Consider the following 23,154-nt stretch of genomic DNA (forward strand, 5'->3'; position numbering starts at 1 on the left):
ACTTTTATAATTGAATTGAAAGAAACTTCTAAGGTAAAATCTGCTTTTTCACATTGAACTCATTAAGCTAGAAAAGATAGCATCCTCTTTATAGTACTTTAAATCTCCCAAATCCTACCAGTTTGTATTGTTGAAATAAGTTCAGTGAAGTACTTCAAATCTAATATTTGTAAATTCATCTTACCACTTCTGCCAGCAGGTGTCAAGAGCCCCTTGTGCCCTGTGGCACAGCAGTCACCAGAGTGATCATCAGTGGACTTCCCGGAGGGCAATGCACATAGGGGCAAAAGTGGGGGGTTAGGGGAAATTGCATCTCTACTGTCTACGCTGGGGGATGAGGTTTTATTTTTTTAATTTTATTAATTTTTTTTTAATTAGAAGAGCTAATGGGAAACAATACACCAGTAAGTGGAAACCCATTAATTTCCTTATAGGTGTGGTATTTATTGGTAATTAGCCGAATAACTTGAGGAATTGCCTGGAGTTGCTAAGAATCATTAAGATCATTAACTAGAACTTGATCAAAGATGAACCCTTCACATAGTAGGAACTGAGCTGCCTTCCTTGCCTCTAAGAGTTTGTAAAAACATTTCATGAGTACTTCTTAACAGGTTCATTGTTATTGTTCTGTTTTTCAGAAGATAATGATACCTTGATTTTTGCGTTGCTAAACACTCTTTAAAAATATATGTAAGCTGGCACTCATAGTTGATTTGTGAATGACCCTGAATAATCTCCAAGCTTGGGCAAAGTGCACCTGGCCATTCAAAGACAGGCATATCCAGCCACAAATGGGCACCTGTTAGGGTAGGGACCTTTTTTACATGAGCCTGACTACAAATACATTTTGCTACCTGAACAAGGACAGGACTTTAGCAAAATCCCAGTCCATCAGAATAGATGCTGGCAGATGATTTAGCAAAGTCAGATGGCAACAAAATAGAATAAAATGGCAGGGCTGAAGTAAGTATAATGTGCTCAGTTTTCCTGGTTACAATTGTAGTTACAAAAGAACTGTTGGAGATAATTTTTTTTTTAACCTGTGATAGAGGCAGCAATAAAAAGAGGACAGATTACTGAAATAGAAAGGAAGGGACATTTGCTGCCAGTGCCTGGAGGCAGTGTAAGTGCGAACCAAGCAGAATTCTTGCAGATTCATTGGCTTTTTGCAGATCTTTGCAGTTTGCAGTGATAGTACATACGTATATGTATGTATATTTTTCATACATGTAGCACTTTAGGAATTACTTATGAAACTTAACACATTTCTTTTTTTAGCTATAGTCTAATATAAGCCAATTCTTTTCCATTTTGAACTGAACATAAGTAAGCTGGCAGACAACAAGATGGGACACATTTTCACAAAGGAAAGCATATGTCACCCAGATTATGGACAGGAATCTGTGTATTATGGAGAATTTCAATCAGAAAGAAATGTGATTAAGGATGATATCAATTTTGTGCTCTTGTTTCCACTTAAGTACTATTAGTTCTGAAGCAATTTTGGAAAATGGAGGGAAGGTAAAGGAAAATATTACCAGAACCCTCTAGTGCCTATATTCTGGAAAAGTATACATTAATATCTTTAGGATTATGCATTCAGTAGTTGAGGTATCCCTAATGATAGTAACCTACCTCTTTCTCCCCCTCTCTTTCTGCCAACAGTTTGTGGCTCACCCCAACTGCCAGCAGCAGCTCTTGACAATCTGGTATGAGAACCTCTCAGGCCTGCGGGAACAGACCATAGCTATCAAGTGTCTGGTTGTGCTGGTGGTGGCCTTGGGCCTTCCATTTCTTGCCATCGGCTACTGGATTGCACCTTGCAGCAGGGTACATGTTTTTCTACATCCATTTCCTCCGTGGTTGGTGTGCTGTGTGTTTTGGGGATGAAGAAGGAAAAAGCTTCCTACTTAAGGCTCTTATCAGTTTTACCCTGAATGTTAATGCACTCAGGGACACAAGGTCTGCTTTTTAATGACTGGATCAATTCAAATAAGAGATGAAAAAGGATTTGGTACTTGTGGAATAGATCACATTTGAAGGCATATAATACTTAGGCTCTTAAGGTAAAATCCGCATGGTGGTCAAGAGGGAAAGCGGCTTGAGTGAAGTAGCACTTTTGCTGATTCTGTGGACAGCTTAATAAATCAAGAGCGTCAACTGAGTTGGCCTGCGTTTAGAACAGTCCTGTTGCAGTGGTGCCAAGGAAGTTAACCTGAGAACTGGAAAGGCAACTCATTGGAACCTGTCAAGAGATATGAGGCTCAGTGTATCAAGCACAGTCACGAACAGTGGTGTTAATTTAAAGAATTCAAGAAAGTGCATGCCAGGTTCCCCCCAGCCCCCTGCCTTTTGTTCCTTCAGAAGATTCTTAAAAAAAAAAAAAAAGTAGAATTTGGGTTTGGGGTCTTTGGATTTTTTAGATTGTTTATGTTTAGTTTGCTTGAATCACTTTGTTCACTATCTTCATCCCTCTCTCAACTTGCTAGTATAGACTCAGTTTAATTGTGCCTAAGAGATCCTCTGAACAGGATATGGGAAGGCATACTAGTCATGCTAACAGGATCTGTATTAGGTTAATAAAGGGCACCGCCAGGGAGAATAAGCCGTTTTGAGGTCCTTTTAATCCTGCTTTTATATTCTGAGATCTGGTTTTGTTTAAATCAGAGGCAGTTTCAGGAAAAATGAGTCAAGGCCACTTACAATGATCCTGGAAATCCGTCACCTCTCTGGCTGCATAGTCTTCCTGGCAGAGTGAGTCCTGCTCTGCAGGCACCATACACGTGTGAACGTATTCATCCATCTCATTTCATTGTTGAGCTGCCCATGCAATTTAAGGCAGAAAGTTTGTCATTTTGATAAGGTTTGATGAGTTGACTAAGTTCCTTTGTTCTGTATCATGGAAAAGTACCTTACGATTCCTCAAATACATAAGCACTAAGGACTAAAATCTGTAAGTGATAAGAGAGCATGCATCAAAGCAAAAATCATTTCCCACACAAATAATTTCCCTTTCTGAGGGAAACGAATAGGAAAGTTGATGTTTCTAAGTGTTTGCCTCTTAGGACTGCTTAATCAGTGAAAACATGGAAGTCCATTCCTTTTTTCTCTTCACTTACAAAAGTGCAGCTAATAGTATAGTGAACTCTGTGTCCCCCAGAGAGGGGAAAGGACAGAATTGTTTCTGGAGCCCACATTTATACCTGCCACATACCACCGAAGACAACATAGCAAGAATCCCCCACGTATATCCTAGTTTCACGATAGGCATGCTGCTTTATTTTCGTGTTCTTTAAAGTTTTAAAAGATCAGCCTTTATGAGAAACAGATTTGGAAACTCTCAAGAAATCACTGTGTGCTACGGATGAGCTACCCCAAATGTGCCTCTTTGCAGCTGCAGAACAGCACAGCAATATGTAAATGTGGTGTTTATTTTTCTATGTCTAATATGGAAAATATGACATTTGTCTGTCTGCATTCATGTTCAACTCCAGAAATGCTTAACATTCTTCGGTTATTTGTTGACATCAAATTAAGGTTCTGGACATGCAAAAACATTTGTTTGAAGTTGCCGTCTCTTAAATGTGAGCCTTGGTACTTTTTAAGGTCACAGACTGAGTTTGAAAGTTGGTTCTGAGTATGTAGACTAGAGAACTTATTTGATAAATCAACCAAATGTACCTTTTTCTTGGGCTACAGAAGCCCTTGGGACAGGCAGAATTGTTTTTCATTTCTACTAGAACATGGGGCTTGTAAGGACATTATATCACATGGGACTTTAAAGGAGTTACCTTAAAATAATTATGCTCTGAACTTCAGACATGCTTTTGTACTATTTATATGATTTTCCAAACTCAGGGCTGACTTAATTAAGTTAACCTACTTAGAGATTTTAATTATTGTATAACTCCTTCTTATTGAGGTAATAGTACATAAAATATTTATTTGATTCTAATATTATCTGCCTTTTTCATATCATACAAAGTACAAGTCGATTTCAAAAGACTTACAAGTGAGAACTAAAATTTACTTCTGTAGTAGTAAGGTTTTTAATATTCAAAGGCCTTGTTATGTGCTACAAACACATAATGTTTCAACTATAATGAATGAGTCTCTAAATTCATAACATTTCAATTGTAAAGCAATAAAGCATATGCACTACAATTTGGAGTTTCTTTTCCTAGGCTCTCAAAACCTAGACATGGATTGTGTGGTCTTTCGTGGAAAAATAAGAATAACCAACATATGCCTTGTGATTTTCAGAAATGCATCTGTGAATGCAGTGTTACCCCCCAAGATAAATTGGATATTTAGAAACAATGAAGCTTAAAGACTTCTTAAATAATTCTTGGAGGCAGCATTCCCTAAAAGGAGTGATTTTCATAATGTATAGCTCTTCACAAACAGAGGCAGAATTTTGAAGTTATTCTCATTTCATCTGTTTTTCTTTTACCCTGTATAATAATTTTCGTAAGTAGAAGCTGACATTTCCAAAATAAAAGTCTCGTCTTCGTCTTCTTTCTGTTTGTTTGTTGTACTACAGCTGGGGAAAATTCTGCGAAGCCCTTTCATGAAGTTTGTGGCACATGCTGCTTCTTTCATCATCTTCCTGGGCCTGCTTGTGTTCAATGCCTCAGACAGGTTCGAAGGCATCACCACGCTGCCAAACATCACTGTTATTGACTATCCCAAGCAGATCTTCAGGGTGAAAACCACTCAGTTCACTTGGACTGAGATGCTAATTATGGTCTGGGTTCTTGGTAAGCTTTCTATGTTAAGTATTTTAATTTCTACCAAACATTGTGTCTATATAACAATTGCCTTTTTTTTGTTTAATGTTTGTTTATTTTTGAGAGAGAGAGAGAGAGAGAGAGAGAGAGAGAGAGAGAGAGAGTGTGTGTGTGTGTACAAGCAGGGGAGGGGCAGGGGGAGAGAGACACAGAATCTGAAGCAGGCTCCAGGCTCTGAGCTGTCAGCACAGAGCCCGACACGGGGCTCAAACTCACAAACTACGAGATCATGACCTGAGCTGAAGTCAGGAGCTTAACCAACTGAGCCACCCAAGTGCCCCGATTGCCTTTTTTATTTAAAATGTTATTGTGCATTATGTGGTGACAACATTCTCATTGTAAGATAAGCAGTAGAACAAAATAATTGAATAATTTGAATACTAAAAGTTATCTCTTACCACTAAATAAAAATTTTGACGACTAACATGAACCCAATTATAAATATATCACATGTTTAACTTCAGTTATTGAATAAATGTAAATTTTAAAAATCTGACCTGTGATGATCAAATATTTAATTGAAATACTTGTGAGATAATCTAGTAGACATTAGCTGATGAATAAAAATTTTTTTGCAAAAAAAATTTTTTTTGGCTTTCATTTCAGAGGTCTTTTTTAGGAGAGTTTCCATTTTCAGAATGCTGGTTACCTCACCTCACAAAAGTTCTTTTTAAAAAATTTTTATTAGTAAAGTGTAGTTGGCATACACTGTTGTATTAGTTTCATGTGTACAACATAGTGAATTAACAAGTCTACATATTACTCTGTGCTCAGCACAATAAATGTAGTCACCATACAATGTTATTACAGTACATCCCCTGTGCTGTATTTTTCATCTCCATGGCTTATTTATTTTATAACTAAAATTTTGTACCTCCTACTGCTCTTTATTTCTTCTATCCCTTCACTTACTTCCCCTCTGGCAGCCACCACTTTGTTCTCTGTATTCAAGAGCCTTTTTTTTTTTTTTTTCCAAGAGCCTTTTCATTGTTGCTGTTCATTTGATTTTTAGATTCCACATGTAAGTGAAATCATATGGTATTTCTCTTTCTCTCACTTATTTCACTTAGTGTACACTTTCTAAGTCTATGTTGTTACAAATCCAACATCTCATTCGTTTTTATGGCCGAGTAATATTCCTGTGTGTGTGTGTGTGTGTGTGTGTGCGCGTGCGCGCATGTGCGCACCATTTCTGATGCTACGTGTAGAATTATGTTTCTCCGAATTCTAATTCTTATTTACTTGAACATTTTTCCTCCATTTAACTTTGTCCAGGGCCTCAGGGTGCCTGATATGGTACCTTATATATGGAGCTTTTTATAGGTGGGGACTGATAGTGGACAAAATAACAGCTTCTCTAAGCTAGTCTAAGCTATAAAATGTAACCTGTACCTTCCATGTGTGACAGGAATGATGTGGTCTGAGTGTAAGGAGCTCTGGCTGGAAGGACCTAGAGAATATATTTTGCAGTTGTGGAATGTGCTGGACTTTGGGATGCTTTCCATCTTCATTGCTGCTTTCACAGCCAGATTTCTAGCTTTCCTTCAGGCAACAAAAGCACAACAGTATGTGGACAGTTATGTCCAAGAGAGTGACCTCAGTGAAGTTACACTTCCACCAGAGATACAGTATTTCACTTATGGTAAGTTATTAACTGAAGGGTCCTCTTATGCATCAGGAAGGGTACTGGAACCACATTTTGGAAGGAAATGTCAATAAGAGTATGTTTAATGTGAGATGTGTGTTAAATGTGTATGAACAGAGGAGAAAGCATGAGCTTTAGAACTATACAAAATTGGATTCATATCAAGTCTACGGAGCTCCCTTGCTGTGTATAACTTTGTTCGAGGTAACTTACTTCTCTGTGCCTCAGTTCTCAAACCTATAAAATGAAGGTGTTGCAAAGTGAGAGAAAATTATCTTCCAGCCTAACAACATAAGTACTCTTACATATTCTTAGGATATGAAACTGTCTTCATTAGGGGAAAAAATAGCTTGATAAACTGCTCGGGGTGGAAGATGAGTACCTGAGTGCATGGTTTGGAGGAGATAAAATAACAAAAGGCACTAAACTGCTGTACAGGTGGAGTGAAGAAAATTTGGCAGAGGCAGGAAGTAGGAGCTAAAGTGGCATGGGAATGTAAGCTCTGGGGAACAGGCAGAAATACTGGGGAGGACACCCTGCTCCTCAACACAATATGGAAGGGAATTCATGCCTAACTTCTGTGTATCATGAAGAGCAGGGAGGTCCCAGCTGATATTCAGGGTGCAAGGATACTGATGCCTTCCTTGCCCAGCACAAACCAATGGTAAGCAATGTTAGCCTTCCCTCCATTGAGGCCAGGCTGGAAAGGTGTGATTAGCAAATTTCCATGTAGTTGCACAATCTTAAATCTGAAAAGAACCTTAGAAATATATTGCCTGGGGGCACCTGGGTCGCTCAGTCAGTTGAGCATCTGACTTCAGCTCAGGTCATGATCTCACAGTTTGTGAGTTCAAGCTCCACATTAGGCTTGCCACTATCAGCCTATCAGCACAGAGCCTGCTTCAGATCCTCTGTTGCCCTCTATCTGCCCCTCTCCTGCTTGTGCTCTCCCCCAAAATAAATAAATATTTAAAAAAATGTATTGCCTAACGCTTATTTTAATGATAAGGAAACTCAGGCACAGAGTTTAAGTGAGTTCTGATTGTAAGAATCACTTTTTGTAAGTGTAATTAAGGCTTATATTGTGATAAGTGCTAGTGGCATGTTAACATAACTGAAGAAGGCTGGGCGCCTGCTCCAAAATGTAAGATGGATGTTTCACACATTGTGAAATTTAAACACATTGTCTTGTTGTCAACAAGCAAAGATTTTTTAATTCCAAGGAGACCAGATCAAATGAGCAAATGATTACCATTTATAATCAAAGAATTAGCTTAAATTGTATCTTGTGTAATATATATCTTGACTATTTCAGTAACCTCTTTATTTAGGTTGATTCATGTGTATCTAATGACTATAATCTGGAGGGAAATTAGTGAATTCAGGATTCGCTCCTTACTATGTGTATGATTTTGATCAAGGATTTAGCCTTAAGTCTTGGTTTCTGCATCTCTAAAAAAACGATAATGATAACATCAAATCCGTAGAGTCACTGGAAAGCGCAGTGTCTAGTACACATTAAACATTCAATAAACATTAATTTTTGTTGTTGGAAATATCTACAGTGTATCCATTCTTCTGGGAGTAACTCTGCACAAAATTAGCGACATATTATTTCATTGAACTTCCAGGGAAATGAGTATCCAACAGTCTGCTCTGAACCTACTAAACGACCTTGAAAGTGGTGGGGTCTTCATTTAGAATCTATATCCAAAATTTTTGCACCTCAATAGCATCTTACATCTTACAGGAACAAGTAATATTGCTCAGATATCACACTGACAGCACCACTGTGATTCAGTGATATTCTCACTTGTTGTAATACAACATTTTATTTGCATAAACTGTTAGATGAACTAATTTCTCCATGAAATATGGAAAATAAGTTTTGTGCCAACTGAGCCTACAGGGTAACAAAATAGCTGGTCCATATATGAGAAGACAGATTAGTCAAGTCCGTTGTTTTGTCATTCTGGACACAGTCTGTGTCTAATGAAGGGTTTTAACTTCTTTATTTATCTTTTGCACTTGACTCTGTTTCTACTCAATGTGGAGCAGGTTTAGTATCTTCATAATCATGTTTATTAGATTAAAAGACTCCATGTGGGTGTAGAATTCATATGCTTCTGGTTTAAACATAAAAATAATGCCCAGACAGTTAATTAAATCTAGAGTAGTTTCAACTGAGATAAAAACCACCTTCCTACAAAATAGATCCTATTTAAGGTATTTATTTTGTAGATTGCAATGAAAAAAAGTCCCATTTCTGATATCTCTCTCTCTTTTTCTAGCCAGAGATAAATGGCTCCCTTCTGACCCTCAGATCATATCTGAAGGCCTCTACGCCATTGCTGTTGTGCTCAGTTTCTCTCGGATCGCATATATCCTCCCTGCAAATGAGAGCTTTGGCCCCTTACAGATCTCTCTTGGAAGGACTGTGAAGGATATATTCAAGTTCATGGTCCTCTTTATTATGGTGTTTCTTGCCTTTATGATTGGCATGTTCATACTTTATTCTTACTACCTTGGGGCTAAAGTAAATGCTGCTTTTACCACGTAAGTAAAACATCTTCGAAAAAAGGTTTGATGAGGAAAATGTCTAACAAATCTAGATGAATCAAACACACCACAAATTCAATAATCATAACAAAGATGTTTTTAAGAGCAAAACTATCCATTGAAAAACAGTGCTTATGCATGATTACATTGCCCTAAAGGCTCATTTCTTTGAGTTTAGTAAGGGACCACAGAACAGAATCAAAATTTGGAAAAATCCTAGATGAAGCTGACTATTTTAAGAGAATTGGTCAGCAGATTTTTAATACTGGACATCTATTACATTATGTATGACATTAAATTTAGTTTCAGTAATTTGTAGTCATTACTATTCAAAAAAGAAAGCACTGGCCTTTATTTTAATGTATCATTAATCAGTACAAAGGAGTTGAGTAAGAAGAAATTACAGCTAAATGTTGTACAACTCACTAGTATCACTTCCTTCCTGTGGTCACACTTGTTTCTACATCGGAGACTCACCTTGCCTGTGAAGTCTTCCTTGATTAAACTTCCTTAGTCATTGTCCCTTTAAGTTCCCTCAGCAGAGAGACATCCAGTTGTGAGATCCCCTGACCCTGCATGTGGGTCCTCCCTTTGTACTGTAGTCCTTCAAGGTAGGGAGATCATTAGCCCTCCCTGTCTCCCTTTGTATCCTGTAATGCCACAGCTAGAAAGAATCTAGACCTTCAATAAGTTCCCTGTAGACTAAAATAGAACATCAAGCCCTTCCAGACATCTAAATTGTTTGGAAATGATTTTTTCACATAGTTAATACAGAGCAAGTCTTGGGGGTAGAAGAGAACGGAAACTCACTTTATTGTAATGAAAAAATAAATTCTGTTTGAACCCAGTAGGGGAGGGATGGAGATATCCTACACATAGTGCCACCCCGTGAGCCTTTAAGAACTCATTTCTACAACACATTGTCTTCACTGTTTTGTGTGAACACATGGCAACTTGATATAGTGGAAGGATTCTAGGCTAGCAATCAGGCAGACCTGGATATGGATGCATTATCTCTGCTATTTTCTAGCTGTGGCCTTTGGTTAAGTTACTCAGCACTCCTCTGCGTTCGTTCCCTTATTTTTAAAATAAACACAATAAGGTTTGAAGCGGGTTATTGTGAGGATTATGTAAGGTCATTTATTTGAAGACTCTTGCCCAAGGTAAGAGCTCAGGCACTGCCAGTGTCCTGTCCTGTTTTACTGTCTGCCTCCTCCCACACATACGTATTCACAGGAATCGATATTCTTGAAGTTAGAGGAGAGAAGGTTTGCAACAAGAGCAAGAGGAAGGAGTCAGAATTTGGGGACACTGTTAAAGTAATGGTGGGAACAAAGAGGTTATAGTTTTTCTCAGTCTCCTGCTACCATCTATGCTATAAAATCACACAATGAACTGTTTTGTAATAGACACCAACTATATAGAAATAGGAATCTTTCTATTTAGCCTCATAAGGGTGTGGCACAATTTCTAGAACATGATAGGTGTTCCATCAATATTTGTTGAATGATGGCATGAGTAAATAAACTAGTGCTAAAACCTATAAATCTATGGAATTGTTGTTTAGAATCTGTTACAACAAATCAAAACCAGCACTGTTTCCATAAATCTTTTTTTGGAAAAAGGACTTACTTTTGAACCTTCCTTTGTAATGGAATTCTACATGTGTAATCGTTTAAGGATTATTTTTGTGGTTCACGTATCAGTGAATACAACTTGGTTATATGCCAAAAGCAGCCAAATTCGGTTGGCAAAATTCATTTAAAGGATAAAAGTAGGTGATTAGTCAGGTGAGGGCCTAAGTGTTACTTGCTGTTATGGAAGAATCAGGGAGTAGATTATATAAATGAAAAGAACAGGAATCTTGCAATCTGTTCCCTCCTATTCATTTGCAGTTAAATGTAACTTTTAGGTAATATATTCTTGTGGCAAAAAAATTCATAGAGTGGTATCTACAGTGAAAATCATGCCCCCTTCTTTACCCTTGGGCCCCAATCTCTCATATCTCCTTAGTTCACAGAGGCAATGGTTTCTTTTGGATACTTTCAGAGATATTTTATATATAAACAAGAATATAAGTATTTGTAAACTCCTCCTTTTTAGTCAAATTGTAGACTATTTCATACTTGCTGTATCTTATTTTTCAGTACTTGTTAGATACCATTTTATATAAACACATGAAGATAGATGTGTCTCATTTTCCCAGTGGCTACATAGGAATCCATTATATAGATGGAATTATTTACCAACTCCCCTACTGATAGATATTTAGGTTGTTTTCATTCTTCCCTACTACTACAGTGCAGGGAATATGTTTGTATATATTTTTTTTGAAGTGAGTATATCATCTTAATCCTGACCTTGTTCTACTCCAGAAAACCTGATTTAAAGGTCTAAATGACCTATAAAATCAAACCCCAAATTTCCATCCTTTAGGAGAAAGGAATGGGTATTGTGGCATGACTTTACCTTTCCCCTGCTGAGTTCAGGGAGTTTTCACTTGAAGATAATTTACAGAAAAGGTAGGCATTGGCAACATCTAATCATAAACCCCTGAAGGAACAATTTCTGTTAAATACTATAATAAAATAATTATACTCAGAGTTTGTTGTGATGATATTTAATGATGGCATTTTACATCTTTACAGTATTCAAACCCTAACTTGTTTTTCTTTTGATTTTAATACTGAAGACTGTTTATTTACTGTGTACCTTATTCTTTCAACAGTGTAGAAGAAAGTTTCAAGACACTGTTTTGGTCAATATTTGGGTTGTCTGAAGTCACTTCTGTTGTGCTCAAATACGATCACAAATTCATAGAGAATATTGGCTACGTTCTGTATGGAATATACAATGTAACTATGGTGGTCGTTTTACTCAACATGTTAATTGCTATGATTAATAGCTCATATCAAGAAATTGAGGTAAACCTGCTTTCTATCCATGGTATCTGTTCTTGCCATCTCACTCTAATAATATCCTCCATCTGTTTTTGTGCCCTTTGGTGGATGTCCAGTTCATGTCAATAAAGAGGCTTATACCTAAGCAGAAGGAGCCTGGACATTTCTCTGTGTTTCTCTCCTGGATAGATAGTCTCACAGGCTCTAGTGTCTTCTAGGAGCACAGCAGGGGTCCCCATGAATTTGCCATCATGCTGCCTCCTCTTAGAGTATATTTCAGAAGTTTTGAAATTAATGGCTAGAAGAAGTACTGACTATAGGGAAATTATTCTTTCCTAGGTTAGCTGGCCAACCATCTGAAAGATCCTAGTAGAGGAATTACTAGATGTCTGGCAAACATCAGTGATGTCCTGTATCCAGCCAGAATTTTTAGTATTCTAGAAGTCATTTTACTTCATGTTTTGGATTGCTCTTGCTTTGGTGCCTTCCTTCATCATTGTATGTATGTTTTCCTACATCCTTCCGGTTCGTATTCAGTATCTCTTTAGTATTTTGCTATTTGTTAAACCTCCGAGTCTCTGTGTGTGTTTTAGAAAACACATAGATTCTCAAAGCAGAAGTTAGGTCCCCCAGAAATGGAAACTGTGGCACTCTGAATAACTGCTTGAGTGTGGTAATGGCAGGGTGAAATGAACAAGCCAACTTCTTCCACCTTTGAACTTCCTCCTCTTCATTTTTCTCTCCATCACTCTGGGCTGTTACTGAGGATAAAAAGAGATACAAGACAAGAATAGTCCACCGAGGGCCTTATGTGACATTTGAGGACAGATGGCAGACACGACATCCAAAGTGCAATTCGTCTGAGTGCTATTCTTTTCCCTTTGCTCTAAAGTATAATATGGTGTATCTATAGCCTGCCTTGGATGGGTCTAGATGAGGAGGGAGGGAGGGTGGGTAAAGACTGATGAAGTACCATTGATTATGAGGAATTGGCAGAGGTGGGAAGAAGGGAGGAGTTAATGTTTTCATCCTTCCGTGACCCTGAATTTTTCTTGCATTTTTGCTTTGTTTTTGGCTGGGGGGTGGGACACTCTGGTTAAATTTCAGGTGTTACAGGCATATGGAAGAGAAAAATTAAAAAGATGAGTATCATGACAACAATACTAAGAATATTATATAGGCCAATAGAAGTTATATGCAGATAAATGTATATAAGTGACTTATCTATTTCAAAAGCATAATTTAGGTTCATTGTATGATCCTACTGGAATCAATTACTAGAATATTTAGTTTTTAAAATGACACATTGTTTCTTTTCTATTTTTGTGATACAGGATGACAGTGACGTAGAATGGAAGTTTGCCCGTTCAAAACTTTGGCTATCTTATTTTGATGATGGAAAAACATTACCTCCACCCTTCAGTCTAGTTCCTAGTCCAAAGTCATTTGTTTATTTCGTCATGAGGATCATTAACTTCTCTAAATGCAGAAGGAGCCGGCTACAGAAGGATATAGAAATGGGAATGGGTAACTCCAAGTCCAGGGTACGTATCAAAAACTTACCAAGACATTGCAATGAATGTTTTGTCTTTCTCCTTGTCTTTTGATGTTTGTTCGGTAATTTTTATGTATGAACTTAGAAGATGTTGAAAGTTACTATCCATTCCATAGTCTTTCATAGACTAACACTTAATATCTTCACAATGTTTCAAGAAGTCACTTAGTCTATGCGTTACTTCTGGTCAGAATTTCATGCAAAGTGCCAGATTAAAAACAAACAAAAACACTTTTTTAACTTGTTAAAAGTAAACAGGAAAGTTATTGTTAGAAAACACTTTGTATTTTTGTGTTCCATCCTTCTCAATTGTTATTTTGAAGTTAAAGAATTTTAACTTCACATTTTCCTCTTGGCTGCATATATAGTTTACCACCACCATATTCTTCTTATTTGTAGAAACTCTTTATCGAGCTAGGTAACCTTTTTCTTTAATATCATAAAATCAACACAGGCCTAAGAGCATCCTCAAATATTCCATTTGATATTTCATAAATACCATTTTTACAAATAAGAATGGTTTGTCCCAAAGTTTTCCTGGGTAAGTCATACTTTGATTTTAGTTTGAGTCATACTTTGATTTTAACAAAGATGAGTTTTATGACAATACGTTATTATCATGAATTTAATTTGCAGAGATAGAATTGGTATAGGACACAGGAGGAGATGAGCAGACCTCAGATAATAAGGGAGCAAGACATAACAGGAATAAATGTGTGGAGTTACTTATACTAGTAACTAATTTTTGCCTAAAGTTGTGAAAATGATCTGTTCTTGTCATACCTTGGGAGCCCACAAGATAGCAATGTTACTCTGTAAAGTACAGACCTTTCTGAGCAGAGGTGGATAAGTTTTGTCAGTTGAAGTTGAGAAAAAAGACTAGATTATTGCAATTTAATTTCTTTCTTTAAAAAAATGTGTATTTCCAAGATTTGTAGTACCCTGGCATCTTATTCCTTAGGAAGGTGGCCTTTTAAACCTTTTTAAATTTGACTTGGACATGGGCTCTTAAGGCTATTATGTTCCAAGGCATTGGTTTGGCTGTGTCATCCTATGATTTCAAATAGTACCTCATATGTACATAGCGAGAAGGAGTACAATGTAAAGAATAGAGCCTCCATGTCAGACCAGGATTTGTATTCTGGTGCTTATGGCTTATTTTCAAGTAACATGGATAAGTCATTTCATCACTCTGAGCCTTAGTTGTCTCATCTGAAAGAGAGAAAACTTGGTAGGATTAATGTAAGGATGATATGAGATGTACAAAGTTCCAGCCTCAACAAATATCAGTGCCCTTCCTCATTCACAGTTTACAAAGTGCTTTGCTGTACATTTGAACCTCATGCAACACTGTGAGGTAGGTATTATTATTATTCCCATTTTATAGATAAGACAACTGAAACCATTAAAGTAGCGTACTTACACAAGGTCAGGGGAGCTAGCTGGCCTGTGTGGAGTAGGTGTGAAATCCAAGTTTTCCAGCATCAGATGCCTCGCTCTTTCTACTGCACATGGCTGCCTTATACCCAGCACCTACTGCTATGGCTTGGTTACTGGCCCATTTCCTCCCCATGGGCTGCTCCTTCAGAGACAGGGTGGCTAGTCTCTTAAATGGGCCAGGCTCTAATTGCCATCCTGGGCAACTCCCTCCACTACTGAAATTGACTTTGTTTTGAAGGTGCTTTGTTTCTCTGGGGATTTATTAACTGAAGCTTTATTATTCAAAACCGGAAGCCTCTGGAGAGCGTGGGAACTCACAGCTCTTGCACTCACACCTTAAAGTTTTCTTTCTGTAGGCAACTGATTTCACGGACTCCATTCTTAAGAGTATGATAATGAAGGGGAGAAATACTGTCAGGGGAAGAAGAGCACATTCAGATGTCTGTCTTGTGGCTACCTATACCTCTGTAAAGGAAATGCAGCTTGCTCAAATGCATGTGAGGGGAGCAGAAGTGCTCTATTTATGGTGTCCTCTTCTGCCTGTATTACACCATTGGTAGGAAGAACGGCTTTTTTCAGAGAGGTGGCTGGAAATAGAAAAAAAGTTGAGCACTGATCTCTCAGAAGCCATGAGCCATGGCTTCCCAATCTCCCCATATCTAGTTAAAAACTGCCATTTTAATTTTATTTTTTAAATTGTGCGTGGAGATGTTTAAATCTCTTTAATATTATTTGTATTATAAATATTAATAAATACTCTCTGCATACTGAATTTGGTAAAAATTTGGAGAAATTATATGTCTCTGTTTTTCTCTTTTTAGAAGAGAGGAAGGAACCTCAAGAAATCTTACGCGCTAACCTGTAAAACTAACCTCAGTCAACAATCAGATACTGACCTCTAGTGGCAAATAGAAGAATTAATTTTATTAGCTAAGGTTTTCTGTTGGCAAGATTGTGCCACCTCCTCTTAGCATCCCACACATAGGATCCTGAGTAATGATCATGGAAGTCAGGTGGTGGGGTGAATACATATTTTCGCATAGGTGGTCCTGCCTTTGAATCATACTGTATTGGTAGCAGCTTGCCCAAAAGAAAGAGGCAGGCCCTGCTCACATACATAAAAAGTAGCTAGTAACAGTGTGCTTCTCTTACTGTCTCTTTCTACCCACTCTAAAGTTAAACTCTAAAGAGAGAGCAAGAAAAAAAATTTCTTTAAGCCCAATTATCTTGAAAGTTATGAATCTCGCTCAGTATAAGGCGAAGATACCTAGAAATACATGTTATTTTGGCTCATATTTCAGTGTTACAAAATACCAAATGATACCATTTGAACTTGTAGTGTGTTCCTGTTCGAGTGTAGGAGAGGAATACAGGCTCAGGAGCAGACAGTTCCTTCTATGCATCCTTACCTTCTAGATGCTGTGAATACATTTTGATTAAGCACACAAGTCCTCAGGGACAATTACATTTAGTATGAGCCAACTTTTAAAAATGTTTTCAGTTAAGCAGTTCTGTTGCAGTGCACATTATAAACATTTTGATAAATGTGAGTTATGTTGCTGCATTCATTTTTACCTTTGAAAATCTATTAAATCACTGATAAAACTCCACTTCCACAAAGTTTTCCTTGGAAATGTTGACTCCAGAAATGTTATCAATGAGAATATAGATTATATTTTTGACTTACAAATGAATGTATTCTAATTTACTAGGTTAATTGTATTTTTTCCTAGTTAAACCTCTTCACTCAGTCTAACTCAAGAGTTTTTGAATCACACAGTTTTAACAGCATTCTCAACCAGCCAACACGTTATCAGGTAAGCATTCAGTAGACATATCTTTTTATCCGTATGTAATTCCTTGTGTGTGTGTGTGTGTGTGTGTGTGTGTGTGTGTGTGTGTGTAGTGAGTAGAATTATATTCTTCGGATATACTATGAGGATAGAACAGAACAGGGAAAAAATAGTATGTTAGTAGGAGGGGACTTTAGAAATCAGAGTCCCACATCCTTCATTTTTTTGGTTGAGGAAGAAGAGTTCCTTTGTGATATTAAAAGCAAAGTGTTGCCACACCTTCCAAAGAACATCCTCAAATACCTTGAGCTGGGGAAGCAGTGGGAGATATGGTATATTAGGAAGATAATGCTTTCACAGTATGGAAACCTGATAACATTTCTCTAGGTAATCCATTTTTCCAATGGATTCTTAGGCTATACTGTTCCATTAGTGCTACTTTAAAATATCTTTTGCATTTTGACATTAGATGTGACATTTGAATACTATTTTCCAACTTAGATGAGGTTGTAGCTTTTCTTTTCCATCTGGTTGATCATTTTGACTAACAAATCTGTAGATTTCTGATGAAATCTAGAGATCACAAGATCACAAGAATGAAGATCCAGGAATTTGTAATGTATGGTTATGTCACTTAATGGGCACAGTGCTCTTTGTACACTCGTCTTGGAAGCAGCAAATCCTGCAAATTGCTTGGCACACTGATTGTCAAAGTCTTACTTTTTAATGGCTACATTATATTCCATTTATATGGTTATATTTACATTTAATATATCAGTCTTCTATCGATAGAAATAGAGGATATTGCCAATATTTAGCTATTATAAGCAACACTGCAGTAAGTAACCTCGTATATATGACATTTGAAACATGCACAACCATATAGAATTGTCTGGTTAAAGTGTATATAGGCATTTTAATATTTTAGCTATTATCAAACTGATTTTGGTGGAACTTGTACCAATTTATAGTCTTAACGATAAATGTGTGAAAGAGCCCATTTCCTCCTTCATGCACTAACAGCGTGTTACCAAAGGTTTTTTATCTTTGTCAAATAGATGGGTGAATATGGTATCACAGTGTAGTCTTCCTTGGCATTCTTTGTAATGAATGAACTTGACCATCTTTTAATATTTAGTATTCCACATGTTTACTTTTCTTGATGGGTTTTTTGTTATAAAGAGGAATTCATTTATGAAATATTTGAAGAATTAAGAATTCTTTTAAAATTAGTCCTTTGCCTGTGATACAAGTTGAGAATTTTTTTCTGTTTGTATATATTTTTAATATTTTCACCCAACTTTATGATTTTTGTATCGTCAACTCTACAAACTTTCTATCGCTTTAGATTTTTGACCTGTTTAGGAAGATCTTCCCCCACGTAAGAATACTTGAGAAATTTTTTACACATATTTTCTTTAGTACTTTTATGGTTTTACTTTTCAGATGAAAATATATGATCCATATAGAATATATTTTGATGCAATGTGTGGGGTGGAGATCCAAATTTATTCATTTTCCAGATGATTATATAGTTGGATGTGTTGAATAAATATCTTTTTATTGACTTGAAATGTCACCTTTATCACTTACTAAATTTCTTTATCTACTTAGATTTATTTCTAGGATTTCCATATGTTGTAGAACCACACTGTTTTAATTATTATAGTTTATAACAAAAGTTAAATAAAATATACAGACACAGACACACACATACATATGTCCTTACTTCAGGACTCTTATTTTACATAATATCCTGGCTATTCTTTCTTGTTTCTATTTCTGTTTGAACTTTAGAGTCAGCTTGTGTAGGTAGTAAAATATTCTGTTCTTTTTGTGATTGTTTTAAGTAAAATTGAGTTCTGTATAATGTCTGGCTTCCTTTTCAACAACATGATATACCTTTCCAACTGTTCAGATCTTCATTTGTGTATTCAGTATCGTTATAAAGTCGTCCTCCTGTTGTTTGTATTGATTAGGATATTAAGTTTGGTGCAAACCTCACAAAACCACCAAATACCAACCACTATGTAAAGTATATATATAGAAATTTATTCCTCTCACCTATTCAAGAAGTCAAGAGGTGGTCATCCCAGGACTGGTATGCTACCTACCAATGTTCAGGGACCAAGGCTTTTATAGCATATAATTGTGTCATGACTGGCTTTCAGTCTAACATGCTTCATGGTCCAAGAAAGTTATTGGAAATCTGGCTATTATTTATGCATTCCAAAATACATTTAGAAGGTGATAGGAAAGAAAGATATGCCTCTTTCCTATAAGGAACTTATTTAAAGTTGCACAGTTTATCTGCAGGGGAGGTTGGGAAATATCTTAATTCCTAGGGGCCATTTGCCAAGCTAAAAAAAAAAAAAAAAAACAGGGAAGAGAATTGTCAGTCTCTGCTGAGATGATTATGTTATTTGTCTTGGTGCTTATCTTTATGTCTTTACATATATTTCTGTCTCTGTTACTTGATTTACAAGTTTCAAGTTTTATCTTTTGATCCTCCAGCTCTAAAATATGAGAGAATCAATGTGTTTATTTTATCTTTTATCACTTCCCCCTTTCTCCTAACATTTATTAGTTAAATCATTACAACTGTGATGGAGGAAAAAAACTTTACCCATTAGGTTTTGTCAGTTAAACTGACAAAAGACAGATTAATATGAGGGGAAAAAAACACATGTGTATTTATAAAAAGCAAAATGCATACACACAGGAGAACTCCCTGATGAGTAACGCAAGGGGGTAGTTAGAATTGGGAGCTTACATACCATCTTAACAAAGGGTAAATTTGGGTAGAAGCGACAAGACAAAGGAAACAGGTTTGGGCTCTAAAGGGTACTAAATTGTGGGAAGGTAAGTATACAAGAAAACCAATGGAAGATTAGGGTTGCTTTATTAAGGTTTTCCTGTGCAGACCCTGTGCCAACTTTCTGTCTCCAGTGATGATGGTTGTTTTAATTCCTTCTGGTTTGGAACAAGGAGAGGGAAGACCTTCACAAAGGGAAATTTATGTCTTGCTTTTAGGCAGATAGGAGAGGGGGAGTGAGCTCTTTCTGTGTTTTCTGCTTCTTAATCGACTTCAGAGTAATCCTTATGCCAAAGTTCTGGTCAGGATTTTAACCCACATTTGTTTTCATTTTAGTCCCACAGAGTTGGCACATGCCACGGATCTTTTTGCCATCATTTTCCTTTGTGGACTAAAGTTTGTCTTTAGTTTCTTCAGAAAGAGTTCATGGGAACTATGTTTTAGTTATTTTATATTCTAAACTGTTTTCTATTTTCTATATATTTATATTGACTTGCTATAAAATTCTTAGATATGACTTTATTTTCTTAATGTATTTGTAAACATTGCTCCACTGCTCCTAGAATAAAATGCTGATGTGGAAAAGTTTGAGGCCGGATTGTTTTTCTTATTCTATTGACCTGAGATTTTGATTTGGATGCCCACATTTTCTTCATTCATTTTCTAAGTCCAATAACTTGCTGTTGGTTTTTCTGAAGGTGAATCTGTATGTATTTTTTCCTGCACAAAGTATGGCTCTTCAATCTATACATTCCAGTCTTCTTTTATTTCTGAATAATATCCTTATATCATATCTTGAAATATTTTTTTCTGTTCCTTTATTTGGGTCTCTTCTTTAAAGAATCCAATTAGATGCCTGCTGAATCTTCTTTGCCTGTCCTCTGTAGCAACCACTTTTACTCTATTCCAGTTGAATTTTTTATCCATTTCTCCTTTGGCTCCTTTTCTCTCATACTGTATTGTTCTTTGTCTTCATATGTGCTATTTCAAATTTACCTTTCATTTCTGTGACAATTCTCTTCTTCCTCTTTTTAAGACTTTCAAGCTTATATATCATTTCCTTTTTTGACTCACAATATTTTCCTCAGCCTTTGGTGCTCTTATTTTAAAGACATGATTGGCTCATTGGGTATTCATTCCTGCTTTGTTAAAGATTAGTTGACCATATAGTTGATGAATCCATTTCTGGGTTTTCTATTCTATTCCGTTGGTCTGTGTGTCTGTTTTTGTGCCAGTTCCATACTGTCTAGATGACTACAAGTTTATAATAGAGCTCAAAGTCTGGAATTGTGATGCCACCAGCTTTGCTTTTCTTTCCCAGGATTACTTTAGCTTTTGGGGTTTTTCGTGGTTCCATACAAATTTTAGGATTGTTTGTTCTAGCACTGTGAAGAATGCTGGTGGTATTTTGATAGGAATTGTATAAAGTGTGTAGATTGCTGTGGGTAGTATAGACATTTGAACATTGTTCTTTCAATCCGTGAGCTTAGAATGTTTTTCTGTCTTTTTATCATCTTCAATTTCTTTCCTAAGTATTCTATACTTTTCTGAGTACAGATCTTTTACCTCTTTGGTTAGATTTATTTGTAGGTATCTTATGGGTTTTGGTGCAATTGTGAATGGGACAGATTCATTGATTTCTCTTTCTCCTGCTTCATTTTTGGTGTATAGAAATGCAACAGATTTCTGTACATTGATTTTATATTCTGTGATGTTACTGATTTCATGTATCAGTTCTAGCAATTTTTTGGTGGAGTCCTACATAGAATATCATGACATCTGTGAAGAGTGAAAGTTTGCCTTTCTTCCTTGCCAATTTGGATTATTTTTATTGCTTTTTTTTTTCTGGTTGCTGAAGCTAGGACTTCCAGTACTATGTTAAATAATAATGGTGAGAGTGGACATCCCTCTCTTGTTCCTGACCTTAGAGGAAAAGCTCTCAGTTTTTCCCCATTGAGGATGATATTGGCTATGGGTCTTTGGTAGGTGGCCTTTATGATGTTGAGGTGTGTTCCCTCTATCCCTACTTTATTGGGGTTTTTATTAATGCTTTTTCTGCATCTATTAAGATCATATGGTTCTTATCCTTTCTTTTATTAATGTGGTGTATCATGTTGATTGATTTGCGATTATTGAACCACCCTTGCAGCCCAGGAATAAATCCCACTTGATCATGGTAAATAATTCTTTTAATGTACTCTTGGATTTAATTTGCTAGGATCTTGTTGAGAATTTTTGCATTCATATTCATCAGGGATATTGGCCTGTAGTTCCCCTTTTAGTGGGGTCTTTGGCTTTAAAATCAAGGTAATGCTGACCTCGTAGAATGAGTTTGGAAGTTTTCCTTCCATTTCTACTTTTTGGAACAGTTTGAGAAGAAAATATATTAATTCCTCTTTAAATGTTTGGTAGAATTCCCCTGGGAAACCATCTGGTCCTGGTATTTTGTTTTTTGGAAGATTTTTGATTACTGATTCAATTTCTTTATTGGTTATGGATTTGTTCAAATTTTCTATTTCTTCCTGTTTCAGTTTTGGTAGTTTATATGTTTATAGGAATTTATCCATTTCTTCCAGATTGCCCAATTTATTGGCATATAATTGTTCATAATATTCTTTTATAATTGTATTTTTGTGGTATTGGTTGTGATCACGCCTCTTTCATTCGTGATTTTATTTATTTGGGTCCTTTCTCTTCATTTTGATAGGTCTGGCTAAGGGTTTATTGATTCTGTTAATGCTTTCAAAGAACCACCTCCTGTTTTACTGGGTGTTGTTGTTATTGTTTTTATATCATTTTTTTCTGCTCTCATTTTTATAATTTCCTTTCTTCTGACTTTAGGCTTTATTTGCTGTTTCTTTTCTTGTTCCTTTAGATGTAAGGTTTCATTGTGTATTTGAGACTTTTCTTGCTTCTTGATGTAGCCCTGTACTGCTATGCACTTCCCTCTTATGACTGCCTTTGCTACATCCCAAAGGTTTGAACTATCGTGTTTTCATTTTCATTTGCTTCCATGTATTTCTTTATTTCTTCTTTAATTTCCTGATTAACCCATTCATTCTTTAGTAGGATGTTCTTTAACCTCCAGGTATTTGTGGTCTTCCCCAATTTTTTCTTGTGGTTGACTTCAAGTTTCATAGTGTTGTGTCTGAAGATCATGCATGGTAGGATCTCGGTCTTTTTGCACTTGTTGAGGGCTGATTTGTGACCCAGTACGTGATCTTTTCTGGAGAATGTCCCATGTACACTTGAATGTGTGTTCTGTGCTTTAGGATGAAATGTCTGAATATATCTGCTAAGTCCATCCAGTCCAGTGTGTCATTCAAAGCCATTGTTTCCTTGTTGATTTTCTACTTAAGATGATCTGTCCATTGTTGTAAGTGGGGTGTTAAGTCCCCTGCTGTTATTGTATTGTTATTAATGAGTTTCTTTATGTTTATGATTATTTATATATTTGGGTGCTTTCAAGTTGAGGGCGTAAATATTTATAATTGTTAGATCTTCTTGTTGGATGGACCCCTTTATTTAGACCTAGGGCCCTTCTTCATCTCGTGTTACAGTCTTTGGTCTAAAATCTAGCCTGTCTGAAATAAGTATGGCTATTCCAGCTTTTGTTTGACATCCATTAGCATGATAAATGTTTCTCTATCCCCTCAC

General features: G+C 36.5%; 1 protein-coding gene across 2 annotated transcripts in view; it reads left to right on the forward strand.

The window, feature by feature from the left end:
- The window catches only part of TRPC3 (transient receptor potential cation channel subfamily C member 3), a 72,848-nt gene that overhangs the window by 32,839 nt on the left and 16,855 nt on the right, over window positions 1-23,154 (forward strand). The window contains exons 4-11 of one of the 2 annotated variants that reach the window (XM_042933926.1): window positions 1,666-1,830; window positions 4,544-4,760; window positions 6,199-6,432; window positions 8,727-8,991; window positions 11,723-11,918; window positions 13,229-13,438; window positions 14,759-14,806; window positions 16,623-16,706. In XM_042933926.1, coding sequence (XP_042789860.1) covers window positions 1,666-1,830; window positions 4,544-4,760; window positions 6,199-6,432; window positions 8,727-8,991; window positions 11,723-11,918; window positions 13,229-13,438; window positions 14,759-14,806; window positions 16,623-16,706 — 1,419 coding nt within the window. The remainder of the gene's footprint in view (window positions 1-1,665; window positions 1,831-4,543; window positions 4,761-6,198; window positions 6,433-8,726; window positions 8,992-11,722; window positions 11,919-13,228; window positions 13,439-14,758; window positions 14,807-16,622; window positions 16,707-23,154) is intronic. The other variant, XM_042933927.1, reaches the window with a different exon arrangement.

This window comes from Panthera leo, chromosome B1, assembly GCF_018350215.1.
Source record: "Panthera leo isolate Ple1 chromosome B1, P.leo_Ple1_pat1.1, whole genome shotgun sequence".
NCBI classification, from domain to species: Eukaryota; Metazoa; Chordata; class Mammalia; order Carnivora; family Felidae; genus Panthera; species Panthera leo.